The 15,351-nt window shown below is 42.3% G+C and overlaps 1 protein-coding gene across 2 annotated transcripts; it reads right to left on the bottom strand.

The window, feature by feature from the left end:
• Window positions 1-387: 387 nt before the first annotated feature.
• On the bottom strand, window positions 388-15,119 carry COPS4 (COP9 signalosome subunit 4). Of its 2 annotated transcripts, XM_054989963.1 has the most exons (11): window positions 14,930-15,017; window positions 13,249-13,352; window positions 12,275-12,354; window positions 11,561-11,712; window positions 10,574-10,677; window positions 8,088-8,241; window positions 6,765-6,915; window positions 4,589-4,759; window positions 2,228-2,343; window positions 1,206-1,290; window positions 388-884 (listed from the first exon to the last, which is right to left on the bottom strand). In XM_054989963.1, coding segments are annotated over exons 3-11 (1,068 nt in total). In that variant the 5' UTR covers window positions 12,276-12,354; window positions 13,249-13,352; window positions 14,930-15,017; the 3' UTR covers window positions 388-750. The 2 variants fall into 2 exon arrangements, with proteins under 2 accessions (XP_054845938.1, XP_054845939.1); XM_054989964.1 differs by lacking the exon at window positions 13,249-13,352 and having other exon boundaries at window positions 14,930-15,119.
• Between the last annotated feature and the right edge of the window lie 232 nt (window positions 15,120-15,351).

The following is a 15,351-nucleotide window of genomic DNA, read 5'->3' as shown; positions in this document are numbered from 1 at the left end:
AATAGTGGTAGTTTTATTCAATTTATTGTGCTAATTTCATATCATCTATAGCTCGGTTCAAGGCGGGTTTTTCTGACAGTCTTGGTGGGCCACAAAAAACTCTGTAGTGGGCTGCATGTGGCCCGCGGGCCACAATTTGCCCACCCCTGGGCTAGAGGATGCCCTGTCACATATTTTCTTCCCACTAAAAATATTGCAGATATTTATTGACATAACATTTTAAATCAAAATCCATTTTTTTAAAAAAAAGTTTAATAATGAAAGAGTTCGAAGAATGTAAATTCATCATGAGATGCTTATAAAATTCTTGTGGTTTTATGCAAAGGATCTTGCCGACGAGAAGACAAAACACAGCAAATGAATGTTGACAGATTAAGACACTGTACATTTCATTAACGCCCGACATGTCTTTATTGGAATAACTATAACTAAAGAGAATATGGCACTTCAGTTTTCACAACACAAAAAAATATTCACAAGGCCACTAAGCAACTGAAATTGATACAAAACTTAACACTTTTGTTCTCTGTGTGGTTATTTTAAACAGCTTTAAAACTGATTTACGTATGCTGTACTAATGTGCCTTTGAGCAAAAAAAAAAAAGTAGAAATGGTACACAATATATACATTCTACACTTTGTCTATGCATGGTCATATCAGAAGTTGAGTCAAAGCAATAAGTTCAATTTCATATGTCTATTTCACATTTTCAGAAAAAAAAAACCTTTCCCTCTCTGAAGCACGGGGAGTCTACTGAGCCATCTGAGCTTCCATTGCCTGTGCTGTCCATTCTGGGGCAGTCTGGCTAATCTTCTCCAAAAGATTGTTAACTTGGAAGCAAAGCGACTGGATCTGTTTGTCCCATGTTGGCAACGCTTCACGAGCTAAAAGACACAATTAATAACGGATAATAGCAGAACTCATCCTCACACTATGATATTTCTGCTAAGTTTACGTACTGCCATAGATCCAAAGGAAAAAAAAAATTAGTTTCCTCTGTTATCAGGTCTACTCAGTACAGGTATTCCAGATTATTAAAAAAATCATGCAGATGGACAGTACTGCATAGCACAGTAATTTCCTTGGACATCACTGCCATCTGGTGACTATACCAAGAACAACCAAACTATTTTATGCTGATCTTTGCATATCTTTCCCTCGCTCATCTACATAGAAAGGAAAAGAAAACCTCTAATCAAACTTACTTTCAAAGTGAACGATTCCATCTATCTGATCAATAAATCCATTCATGCGGCCTTCTGTTATCATCTGAGAGGCTATTTTTTCTGCCTGAAAAAAACCAAAATGAGTTCCAAAAGTGTCACCACGACGACATTTCAAACATACATGCACGATAGTGGCAGAGAAAAGTTATATAAATCCATGTTCACCCAGAGATTTTTGCATGGGTTAATTATAGAAGTATGAGATTAACCTAGGGATGTGTTGGTCTGATCTCAATATTAAGGGTGAAAGGTAGCATAACTTCATGATTGGCAGAATGTCAGAAAACTCAAAGCGGTGCCACTACCTTCTGATGCCGTTCACGGGGAAAGTGGGCAGGATTATCACAACTGAAAAAGGAGGAAGATTGGAAACAGGACCAATCTATTCTCACTCAGAGGAGAACATCGGGCAGCGTGTGATCCCTTTGATCTATTTTTCACACAAACTATTCCATATGCAAGTGAAGTGGCTCTTAAAAGGAAAGAAAAGATTCGTGGCTCCAAATATATTACTACAAGTGATTATATGTCACATATCCTGCCGTTCCTGTACAGAGACCAGAGGCAGCTTTACAGAAGTCCTGTAAATAAAGCTGAGAAATGTTGAAGTGCATGCAATGAGCCTCAGAGCCAAGCAGGTATTTGAATCTAAGGCTGATTCCGCACACATTGGATAATGCACTTTCAATGCACTTTATCAATCGTTTGAGGTGGATTTTTTGTTCCGCACATGAAAAAATCCATTCCAATTGATCTATAAAGAGGATTGGAAGTGCATTATCCAATGTGTGCGGAATCACTATAAGTCTCCCTAGCCGAAATCAAACACACCGATGTTCAAACTACTGGGCAAGCCCTGCTTGGGGTACCTAGAGGAAGGTGGGTGGGTGCCCAAACAGCAAGGCAGGCAAAGGATCCAGAGTTACATGGAAACTTCCACTCCTACCACGTAAGAGCAGGGTGATTTAATGCCATCAAGCAGAAGGCCCTAAACAATGTACCTTGGCTGCAGGAATTTCTAATAACGCTCCAAGTTCTTCAAAAGTAATATTGTTATACAGCTTGCTTGCAGATAACAAATTATGTTCAATCACAGCTCTGTCCAAGATACTAGAACCTGATGAGAAAAACCAACAGTTTGACATTCAATTCATGCCTGGCTATAAGTCAAACACATATTTGGAATACGATGTATGCCACGCATACCTGCCCCTTTCAAAAACAATCCACTACAAAACAAGAGAAAAACATAAAAAAGCATACTGTCATTAATTTAGAAAGAGCATGATTGTTTAGATAAAAATAAACTACAATTATTGTTTGGATAAAAGTAGACTACAGTAACAATTCTCTCTTTCTACGAATCTGTCTACATGAGACGCCTTGGCACATATTTGTCAAATACAGGGAGATGCAATGTTAGCCAGGAAGCGTAGTTTAAAAAGACAGACCGGCAGAAATTGCTCCTTAAAGTGTTTGTTAATTTCACCTCTCCAGTTTAAAACTGTGTGGGATCACAACCAGAGAGCAGTGAGGAATGGAAATGGACTGGAGCTGCCTTCCAGAGCCAGGCTTGGACCTGGAGAGGTTATAACGGGCTGAAGTTTCCTTTCTGACATTTCATAGCCCCTTCACACAGCTCCAGTTTAGCAAATCCTTTGCCATGCCGCTGTCTCTGCTTTTTTAAACTACCCTTCCCGACTACCACTGCATCTCCTGAGATGTGGTATTTTATTTAGTCTCACTCATGTAGTGAGACTCTAAATAAAATGGTGGTACAAAGCTGGCATTGTTGATGGCAGCACAGAAACAATTAAATTGTACATGATACTCGCTTGAGAAATTGGTAGATATTTAGCCATACCACACCCAGAGGTATAAACAGATAAAAGGCATTACAACAAGTGCAGAAAGTCTCAAGTTCAGTCCCTGGCATCTCCACTTAAAAGAGTCTGGCAGTAGATGATGTGAAAGACCTCTTCCCTGAGACCTGGAAAGCCGCTGCCAGTCACGAGTAGGCAATACTGATCTCGATGGACCAAAAGTAAGGTATATTCATATGTGATGGCTAAGGAAAGCGTTCACAAACTTTGAGTGGCAATCCAAAAGCAGGCTGACGATTCTTCCGTCAAGGGGAAATGATGCCAGGAGAGGAGGAGGAACAGAGTAAGCTAGGAGCTGGGCCTGCCTCCTCTCAGTGGAAAGAATAAGCCAAGAGAGGAAGGATCGGCCATGTCCCTTCATGGGCTTTCAGAGACAGCTCAGCCTCCCAGCTGCCAAACGCAAGTTGAGTTGTTCCACATGCAGGATCCCTAAGCAAGCCAGGTCCTGGTAACACGAGAAGGGACTGCTGTGGTTGTTTATGTTGACTGCCACTCAAGTCCAGGTCACTGCTGGCTGATAACTGTGGGGGAATCAACACAGACAGCCAACGTCCAGTGCTCCTCAGTCAAGCCCCAGCAACGGTGCTGTCACCCTCTCTCAGGAGAGGAAGAACTACGTGCGCTTCCCTGACGGGAGAGGGATATCAAGTGATAGGATGGTCAGCCCTCGCTAGGAGTTGTTGAAGACGATTAGCTCACCTATCCTGCATTCTTTCAACACCGGCATTCAGGTGTAAGTCAACGAAAAACCCTTCCTAATCTTGGCTTCCCACCAAATGGCAATGTGCTCTGCCCCTTGGTCCTTCATTTCCCATGCAAAATCCTATTTCTTCATCCAAGATAGTGGGAGCGACTTCATTAAACCATTTAGATGTACACCTAACCATATAAAATGTGGCTTGCATTCACACATTCTGTAAATCTGAGCACTGGACGGCACAGGAAGGTGTGACTGGCTGCCACTCCTGTTCAGTACATACTTCATGGCAAATGTGGGTTTTAAGATGCGTAAGTGAGATCTAGATCACAACAAGCCCGAATTCTCCCTAGAAGCTAAAATGATGAATCTGAGGCTATTGTTCTTTAGACACATCATGAGAAGACAAGACTCAATGGAAGAGACAGTCATAGTAGGAAAAGCTAAAGGCAATAGGAAAAGAAGAAGATCTAACATCAGATGGATTGACTCAATAAAGGAAGTCACAGCTTTCACTTTGCAAGACCTGAGCAAGGCTGAGCAATGACAGGATATTTTGGAGGTCAATCATTCATAGGGTTGCCATAAGTTGGAAACAACTTGACAACACGTAACACGTACGCATAATGTGTGGAATTATCACAAAACCTTTCTGGCTCAATACTGCTATACAGAAGGTGTGAAGGAAAGAATGCGTAACTTTGTGAAGAAAAAGGAAAAATGGATGCATTCCCCGAGAAATTCAGGGTAGGGCACACCCACAATTTAAGAGTCACACGTACCATCCGCAGTCGTTGCTTTCTGATGTGGCATGAGCATCGCGGCAAATTCTTGTAACTGATTCCCTCGGATAATCCTGTCCAGATACATTTTCTCCAGGATCCCATAGGCCGCTAGCTGCTGGCACCGCTCATCCTTGAAAAGAGTGGCAAGCATACGAGAACGCTGCTGTCCTGGAGAAAATAAGAATGCTCAATTTAATACTTTCGGGTGGGTAGCTATGTTGCTGTGCAGTAGATGATCAAGGTTAGAGTCCAGTGGAACCTTACAGATCAAGTCTTCCTGCTCTTTAAGGTGCTACTGGACTCAAACCTTGCTCAATTCAGTACTGTTCACTTTGGCCTATGATGCACATAGCCGACATGCCAATTCTTCATACATGATGGTGTGCGGAAAGGGTGGGTTTCTTCCTATCAGTTCTCAGGAATGAATTCAAACCATCTGTATGCTGAAACCTCTACACTGTCCTCTCTGGCTCATTAATGAAAGGCTGACCATGTTTCTTCCCCCTACAAAGGAGGAATTAAGACAGTGGCCATTTCCACACACGTTGAATAATGCACTTTCAATGCACTTTTGCAATCCTTTAGAAGTGGATTTTTTGTTCCACACATGGAAAATCAGTTTCAAATGTTCACTAAAGAGTATTGAAAGTGGATTATCCAATGTGTGTGGAAGCAACCACAGAGAACCAGACAAATCCAAATCAAAACCCATCATTCTGACAAGTTGTGTGAATACTACTGACAGTCCTGACCTCCTTCCATTTTGCACTGTCTTGCTGGACTTCTGTTTTCTCAGTATCGTCCCATCTCCTTTGATGCAAGTGTGCTCTGATGTCAGAGAGAGGCTATCCAGCTAAAGAACCTTAGATCTGGACTCTAAATTCCAGGATAAATGTTTATCAAACTGAAGCATACAAGAGCCTTTTGGGTGCAGATTGCTTAAGCAGAGACTTTTTATGGAAACAGACAATATTTTCTGCTTATATATATGATAACCTTGAAGAATGACACCGTACAGTGATTTGCAGTGGAATCCTAAGCAGAGTTACTCCAGTCTAAGCCCATCAAAATCAATGGGCTTAGACTGGAGTAACTCTGCTTAGGATTCCACTGTTGGTTTCAGTAATCATAAGGATTAATCTGAGTATAAAACCTTCCACTGAAAAGAGATCTATACTGCAGCTTATATATCTAACAGATGAATATTTTGTCACTGGAAATACATATTGCTGTTCTAAAGAGACAAAAAAGCAAACTACTCCTTGCCGCATTTCTTTTTAACCTGTTAACAATTTTGGATATTTGTCCAAACAGAGCTTTAAGAATTGATTAGTGCTTTAAAAATATATCAAAGAGGACTTACTGGATCTGCTTAGAAAAGTACTAAAATTAATTTCTCTCTGTTTAGATACAGAGTATGATTAAGGCTGTTAAGTACCCTTGAGAAGCCAGAACTTGCAAGAAGACTTACTCCTAAGAAACATGCATATGGACAAATTAAAATGCTTGGTTATCAACCACAAAGCCCTTCGTGGTGTGGCCTGTGCCCACAAACGCTACGTGCCAAAAGCTCGTAATGCTCTGCAGAGACAGCTCAGGGTCCCCCTTTCCGAAAGGCAGCTGCCCGTACCTGAGCATTCTCTGCTGTGGCTTGCACCTGATGGAATGGCCTGGCCTTACAAGGTAAGATAGGCTCCCACACTATCTATTGTTTTAAAGAATTTATAAAATGCATCTATTCATCATGGCTTTTTATGAACTGTACAGGGATGTCGTAAAACAGAATTATGCAGGAGGGCACTTTTTATAGCAGAAATAGGGATTTGGTTGTCTGTGGACATTTTAGACAGTTCCCCCCTCATACTACATTGCTTTTGAGATGTATTATACTTGTGGAACCCAGTTTTCATAGCATGGTTTGTATTATACGGTGTCATTTTTGTAACTCTGTAATCCACCTGAAGTCTCAATGGGAAAGGTACTCAATAAATAAACTGGCGAAATTCCATAGCATGCAGCCAGCCTGAGCCTGTGAGTCACACTCTCAAAGTTTGCATGAAGAGACCCAAACTAATTTCTGTCTAGTGTCAGGGTAATAAATAGCTTCCGTGGCTTGTCCAAAACTACGGCTATTCACCCAAAAGATTACAAATGCCTTGATCCGGGGTCATACCTGCGGATGCTAAGATCGTGCAGTGCAAGGCATGCTTCAGAGCCTCCAATCTCTCACTTTCGTGGACTATGCTCTTGTATGAGAGTTCATTGTATCTCTGAGCAGCTTCAATGAACTTCCTTCTGTAGTCGAGAACACGAGCGTAGCACACCTGAAGCAGGAAAACAATACAATGGAAATAATTTAAGACAGTATTTAAGGCTGAGAAGACAACAGCATCTTGTTTAAAAAACCACGCACACACTCCTTGGCTTCCGCTTGTGCTGGTTCTCCATTTCAGAGCATGGTCTTCCAAGCTTGTGCTTTCCACTTACACGAAGGCAGCATCATGCAAGAGTGGAAAGTGCCCAGGACTACAGAAACCTGCTTTGCAATGGAGAATCACTCCTGCACAAGCAGAGGGAAGGTACAGGCATCAAGCCAGTGTGCCATATCTGCATATCTAACAGCCAAGGACTAGCCTCTATGCAAACAGGCAAATCTGCAGAATGGGACCGCTACAGCTACGACAGTGTGTTCTGTAAATGTACAGAAAAAAGGTTTTTTTAAACAAAACTATTTCTGGTGTAACCCCAAGTTAATAAGTGTGGAATTTGGGCAGCATTTTAAGTTGCCTTAACACCAGACGCAGGAGACGAGGGGAAGCTGGAATGGATTCCAACTTGCCTCGCCCTGCCTGCTCTCTCCCCTCAGCCCCAGTTGGCAGGGAAGGGGCAAACAAATAGGCAGGAGCAAGTAGAGAAGCCAAAGTAAGCAGAGGGAGGGGAAGGAAGCTGGAGCATTAAGGGGGAAGGAAAGGAAATGGGATTTCACTTCTTATAACACTCATCAATTTTAAACTGGCAAGCTGCAGGCCAGTGTATCAAGTTATGGGTTAGCAAACAGCAGTCCCTAAGCTAAATCTGGCCCCTGCAGGGATACAGTATGTTCCCAATCCTAAATAATTTCCTAACCCCAATGTAAAGAAAAGTGAAGCAATGGGACTTGTCAACAGGACACTTTGAGTGAGCTGAATCTATGCCATTTAGTTTGACCAACACCTTCTCAAAGTTGACCCGAGGTGGTGGGAGGGGAACTGGGTTCTGGCTTTCCTCCTAGAAGATACGTCTCCAAACCCCAGCTATTTTAATGTGATGCATGGCTTGGGGCACTTGCTTAGATGCAAAGTCTGAGGAACAAAGACACAATCTGTTTTCTAGTTCACTGAGCTGCTGTGAAGGCCAATGAGACAGGTGGTAGTTAGTAACTTCATCATCCAGAAGCCGTAATACTCTTAACTAACTTCTCTGTCCACAGACCAAAAATTGATACAAACAATGTCACCTTATAGTGGATCTGTAGCTGCTCATTGGTTGATTCATTCTGCAGAAGGGAGGCTCTGTTGATATACGCCTCTGCCTGAACGGGATCATCGTCTTCCAGATAGAGCCGGGCAATTTTCAGATAGGTTTCCAGTTTATAGTCTACATTGTATTGCCTAGAATGGAGACAGGAGGAAAAGGCAAAGTCTGACACATGATACTTACTTCTTTAAATATCTAGAAGTGGCCAACATGAATTTACAACACACTGCAGCTGTGTAATGTTTACCCCTGACAATTATAATAACAACTGTGCTTATTATACTGCTCTTCTAGACAGATTTGGGCCACATGCAGAGCGGTGAACAACGTCAATGTTATTATTATCCCCACAATACAGCTAAAGAACTGGGGATGAGAGGAATGGCTTACCCAAGGCCACCTGCTGAGCTCACAGGAGTACTAGGATTGGAACCAGCAAAGTGCTGATGTACAACCCAACCACTTTACCACTATGCTATAGCAGAATGGCCTGAATATCCACCAAGAAATTAAGGTGTGGCCCATTTTCCACAATGGCCCCATTTCATCACAAAAGGAGACATGTTAAAGCTGGTTGAAATAATGGCTTTTAAGCTACATTTTTTACCCTGCCACTTCTTCTGAGCCTTAATGCCCCGTTAAACAAGGAAGACCTGTTTCAGGGAAACGAACTCTTTCCTTCCACACAGTTGAAAGGAATGCTCGCTTCCTTGTCAAATCATAGAGGAATGAGTATAAACCCTGTGAGGCTGTTCAGGAACCCTTCTCTTTCTCCTTCAGTATTTGTTCATTTTATTTATTTACATTATTTACATTCTGTCTTTCTCAATGAGACTCAATGGGTTATACAGAGTAATTCAATGTGATCAACAACTGGGATATTCAAGAAACAATATAGTAGGGTATACATTGCAGAAATCTGATACGGAGCTGAAACAACATTGAAACAAACATAATTTCTCATGATATAATAATTGATAGTTACAGACAGTGCATAGTAGTATAGTCTACAGTCCCTATCCCTTTATCAAAGCATCTTTTTGAACCATTTCCTTGCAGAATGGTGCTATTAACCCATGTAACAAAGCCCCCTCCTGAATAATTGAGTTTTGCAGAGTTTGTGGTACGCTAGGAGAGTAGAAGCTTTCTGACCTCATTAGGCATAAGGTAGGGGCCACTTTAGAGAATGCTTGTGTATAGGCAGCTGTTGATTTTGCCCATTTGCGGGGTGATATCTGCAGAAGGCCCTGCTGAGATGAGTGAAGCTGCTCTAGCAGATCACAGGGGGAGAGGCACTCCCATATATAGGAAGAGCAAAGGCCATGAAAGGCCTTTTATGTGATAGCCAAAACCTTGAAATGAGCCTGGTAACTGATAGTAGTTAGTTGGTCTGCAGTAGAACAGCAGGATTTGAGTCCACTGGCACCTTAGAGACCAACAAGAGTTTCAGAGTATAAGCTTTTGAGAGCCAGAGCTCCCTTCTTTAGACATGAGTCTGGTAACTGATGGGTAGCCAATGGAGTGGCGGAAGAATGGGAGAATATTTTTAAATTAAAATATTTATACGCCTCCTTTCCCACTAACTGTGGCAGCTGAAGATGGAATAAAAAGGCAATGCGGAAGAATTAGTCAAAATAAGCCATATTTCTATACAAATTTTTGTAAAGCTACGCAATTGCCCATGAAAGAAGAAAAATTTCATTTCATCTTTACTCAAATAGTTTCCCTCCTTTTCCCAAACTTCTGTGCTGTCATCATAACTGAAAATAACAATACAGACTGATTGACAGTATGATCTTAATCAGAGTTAAATCATTCTAAGTCCAATGATTTCAATGACATTCAAAGGATGAAATTCTGTTTAGGATTACATTGTTAGACAAGTAACGCGAAGTGAATCCAATACAAAACTATGAGCAATTTTGTCATTTAAAAAAGGCAAAAGCTTCAGGCTTTATTGACAAAGAAACAGGAAGTAAAACTTTAAAAGAAAAAAAACCCTTTGAGAGGTTCACAAGCTAATCTTATTGCTTAATTAAAACTAAATGCAGCCCATTACTAAAGGAAAACTAGTGACAAGGTATATCTCGGTTTTTAAGAGTCAAATGTGCAAGACAACCAAGATAGTAAACAGCCTTCTGCTCTGCCATACAGCGGTTAGAAAAGAATGCAAGAGTCCTAGTTAGTGTCTGACAATGCGGGGGGGGGGGGGCATACTCCGCTGCAAGAAGAGTGATAAGAAATACTCTAAAAGGATCCTGTTTGAACAGGCAGGAGAGAAGTGTCCAGAGACAGACAAAATCTCTGTATGGCTGCCACTGCATAAGATAAATCAAACTCCTGGCTGCCCAAGAAGTTAGACTCTAGATACATCAAAATGGAACATTTTCCTCCAACACATATATTAAGGGGGGGGGGAGAGAAAATAAAATAGTAAATTACAACTCTTCTAATCATGGTATTTACTTCTGGCCTGTTTCCAAAGGAATCCCCACCAACACTTGCGCTGCATTCCTCCAATCTTCTTCCTTCTCATAAATCGATGCAAGGTGTTGCCTTATAGAAGCGACCTGGAAAAGAGGGCTTGGTATGAAACATAAATACAGCGAAGCTACCTGGTTGGCACAAATCAGTGAAGGTTCAAAGACTAGGTGGCTAGGAATGCACATACCCTATTGTGATTAAGTCAGTGACTGATGGTTGCTGTTTTGATAGTGGGAAAATGCAATATTAACCATGACTGTGGATGCTGTCCTTAAAGGAGAGTAAGCACAATATTAACCAAGAATGTCTCTGATGGCTGCTATTGTCAGAGGGGAAAAGAGCAAAGCTAACTGAAAGAGAGCATAAAGGATAAGAGCATTAGAGACAGTTATAAATTAAGGATAAAGGCAATGAGTTAGGTATTTAGTTAGAGTTCAGTAATGTCGTGAGTGTGTGGCCAGCTAAAAATAAGGTGAATAAAGGTGGAATGTATTTGAGCTACATCAGGTTATCCCTCAGGTTATCCCTATGGAACTGAGAAATGGGGAAGAGTCTGGATCAAAAACTTTACTTACTTAAATGGGACCTAAGAAGGAGAACAACCTCCTCCTACTTTAGCAACATGCTACCCAGATACCATCAGGAAAATACTTAGTAAAGAATCGATAACATCAGGAGACAGAGGAAAGGAAATGGAAGGAATGCAGGATGGAAGAAAAAGGTTCGAGAAAATTTCAGAGGCGAAAAAGCTAGATATTGGATGTTATGCAGGTGTTGCCAGTCTCAGTTAGCTAGTGCTGCAAAACTTCTGCTTAATTGCATTTCATGGTTTTAAATGCAGCAAGAACAACTTTTTTACTGTTTTCTTTATTGTGAAAGTTGTATATTGGTTATTGTAAATTCTACAATACAATTGTCATGGCTAATCCGCTCTCTCCCCAATATACATTCCTATTGCTCTATTCTTACCTGCTCCTCAAAGGAAATTACACGAGGTTGGATCTTTTCCAAAGTGAAGTGGTAAATTTCTTTGGCTGTGCTGTCTGGAAGGCTTGGAAGATGAGTACAGAAGTCTGTCAGCAACTGCCGCGAAATGACTAAACTGACATTTTCATTCACCACTAGTTTAAAAGAAATAAACCAACAAAACAAAAATCAGAATCAAGGCTGTCACTCTAACCAGAATTCAGCCAAGAACCACAGTTATTTTTAAGGCAAATCAAGGATTAAACCCTATGGATAGACAGCCAGTGTGGCACAGCGGTTAGACTGTCAGACTAGAATCTGGGAGAGCCAAGCTCAAACGCCCACTCAGCCCTGGACGCCATCTGGGTGATCTTGGGCCAGTCACACATGCGCAGCCTAACCTCTCTCATAGGGTTGCTGTAAGGATGAAATGGAGAATAGGAAAACAATGTAAGCCACTCTGGGTCCCCATTAGGGATATAAATGAAGTAAAATAAAAACAAAAGTTGCCAGAATTTCTTTCTAAAATACAAATTCTTATGACTGAGGCCTCAAGGTATTTTGTGCTAATGCCCAAACATTGCACTGAGATCTATTTTTACAAGACAAAATCGGCATACAATTTCTCTGAGAGCATTCATATACTTTGCCTGGCTGCAATTCACCACTTACGAAGCCATCATTCAGCAATCCCTGAATGCCGAGATGTATACTCACTTGCTTCTACGAAAGCTTTCAATGCTTCCAGTTGTTCAGCTCCCGACAGCTGGATGGCTTTTTCCAATATCTGTCGATACCTACCAGAAAATTAAAAAGATACAGATTACTCTTAAATCTGCTTACAACACCACCAAATGTGAGTGTTTTTAAAGTTAATTTTATAGTGTGTGTTTCATATAAACAAAAGCAGTATTTAATCTAACCCAAATCTACCTGTGTTGAAAAGATAAAAGAGTGAACGAGAGAGGAAATGACATATACCTCTATAAGTGTCTGAGAGAAAAGGCGAGAAAAAAATATAATAAATAGTGCCTGCTTCAATTCCCCTCCTTTTTCCCTTCTGGCCATTCTGTTTGACCAACAAATCCCCCCCAACACACATAAACTAGTGCTTGCTTCTCTCACCATTTTTCTGATACCAAGTACATTCTGTATTCCACATTCATGTTATGATCCTGAACATATTCACGTAAGAGTTACACTGATTTCAGTAACATTTAGATGCAGGTCAGTATTACATAGAAATGTAGCCTTAATTAAAATTCTAAAGGAAGATTTTATATTTTTAAGTTAAGTTGGAATGTCTAGGTGCTGCTTAAAATGCTAGCTTTGTTTCTGAATAAAGAATATTGTCCAGCATACCAATTAAGACCCCCTTTTCAAGCTTTGGTCACTATGCCCATGCTTGCTGAGTGAAGCAGATGGCAATGCGAGGGATTTTTCAGTAGTGGCACCTTGGCTTTGGAATGCCCACCCCACTTGCCTGGCACATACCTTTAAGTGCTTTCCTTTAAGTGCCAGGCCAAAATCTCTTTTTCAGTATTGCTTTATGATCTGTTTCTAGCCTGACAGCTAGGTATTATTAAAGGCTATTTAATAATGTTGTCTTTAATGCTTACTTTATACATTGATGGTTTTATGGTTGTTGCTTTTAGGATTTTTTTTGGTATTGGTTTTTCTTTGTTGGTTACCTCAAGCTGGCCTCTGGAGGGCAGCATGTAATTCCTCTACATAATGGAAGCCTGCCTTGTAGGAACAGTTCTGTGCGCAGGGGGGGAAAGCTTCACTTCAACAGCTGCATGACAAAAAGCCATCAGAAGACTGAGTTCCTAATAGGGCAATAGAATGATTTTAAGCTACATTTGTTTAATTTATCTTTAATAGCTGCCCAACAGGCAGACATTCAACAGGGCTCCTGTAGCACCTTAAAGACTGACTTTTTAATCCTAGCACTCGTTTTTGTAAACTAGATCATCAATGTATGTAGTGGACCCAAGCTAAGCAAGCAAGCAAGACTTGAAGCAAAAATGTAAGCAGCAGGGTCAAAGGGCAATGAAATGAAGGAAGTGTGTGGTAAGCGATAATTATGTAAAATTCAAATGTTAAGCCGAGACCATTCATGCAATAACCATCATTGATCAGCTCTGGGTTTTGCTATATACCTAGCACTTTTAACAGCTCAAGAGTCCCAGGATTTGCTAAGCTAGTTAACACCTGAGAAATTTAAAGTCCTTATAGACAAGGATCTAACTTAGTAAGGAATTCTACCTCAGCACTGTCTCCAGTACGACTAACAAGGTTTTATTCCTGCACAAGACTCCATAGGCTTACAGCTACTTTTCAGATGCATGTACAACATGCCATTTTGTAGTGGTTAAGAGCAGCAGGACTCTAATCTGGAGAGCCAGGTTTGATTCCCCACTCTTCCACTTGTAGCCAGCTGGGTGACCTTGGCTCAGTCACAAGAACTCTCTCAGCCCCACCCACCTCACATGGTGATTTTGGTGGGGATAGTAACAACACACTTTGTAAACCACTCTGAGTGGGTGTTAAGTTGTCCTGAAGGGCAGTATATAAATTGAATTTTGTTATTGTTATTATTAATATACAAGGTGATGGGGAAAAGTAGAAAAAGCAGGGTTAAAGGGTCATGAAATGCATAAAGTACAATTGTGTAAAATTCAAATCTTTATAGCAACCATTCACAATAGCAAGACTGGTGTCCAGTAGCACCTTAAAGACCAACAAGATTTCCCAGGGGGTATACACCGTTGAGAATTAAACCTCCATTGGTCAAATATAAGGAGAAATGGAGAAGCCTGAATTTTATCTCCCAGCCAGAAGGCAGAAGTGGTGCAGCAAAGAAGGGAGTCAGGATGCGAAGGCAGCAAGCAGCTTTAATAGGAGGGAAGGACGTAGCAAAGTAGGGAGTCAGGATGCGATGCCAGTCCCTGGCTTGCTTCACTGTTGTTCAGCTAGTCAGCACCTGCGACGTCCTAAGAGTCACAAGGGTCGCCTACTGATTTCTGCAGGGAAAGTGCCTATTAAAGCCTCAAGTGCAAAACCGGACCCTTCTCCCTCCAACGCCCCAATGCCTACTCCTGCCTACAGTTCTGTCATCGCCGTTACTATTAGCAACACAGATAGTACAGCTGCCAACTCCGGGTTGGGAAACTCCTGGAGATTTGGGTGGGCTGGGAAAGACAGGGTTTGGGGAGGGAAGGGACCTCGGGGGGGGGATGCCATGGAATAACCCTCTAAAGCAGCAATTTTCTCCAGGGGAGCTGATCTTTGTCGCCTGGAGATCAGCTGTCATTCCGGGAGATCTCCAGGCCCCATCTGGAGGTTGGCAACCCGACGAGAGCCACTCACTTCCCCGCCAGATCCTTGTGGGAGCCGCTGGAGCTCATGAGCTGGGTCAGCTCCTGCCTCACGGCCGACGACATTTTCCCTTCTCCTCCCCACCGGTCTCTAGTCCCGTCCGGAGGGGAGCGAGGCAGGCAGACGACCAACCGCTCTTCAGCACAGAGCGAGGCGACCAGGCCGCGGCGCGAACCATAGAGAGCCCCAGGGCTAGAAGGACGCGCGCACGCTCCTGCGTCGTGGCGTCACCAACCCGGAAGCTCCCTGCCGACGGGAGCGGGCGGGGGAGGGAGAGCGGAAGTGGCCGCGAAGCTTTGAGGAGGGAAGGCGGGAGAATGGAGCCCGAGGAGTGAAGGCTTCTCGCAGGTTGCCAGGGCGGCGCTGCGGGGCTATTATGGGCTGCGGCGGCCGCGGCGGCGGGGCAATGGCGC

The sequence above is a fragment of the Eublepharis macularius genome, chromosome 10, assembly GCF_028583425.1.
Source record: "Eublepharis macularius isolate TG4126 chromosome 10, MPM_Emac_v1.0, whole genome shotgun sequence".
Classification (NCBI taxonomy): Eukaryota; Metazoa; Chordata; class Lepidosauria; order Squamata; family Eublepharidae; genus Eublepharis; species Eublepharis macularius.
The sequence above is the reverse complement of the archived record's forward strand: the minus strand, read 5'-3'. Positions and strand labels throughout refer to the sequence as shown.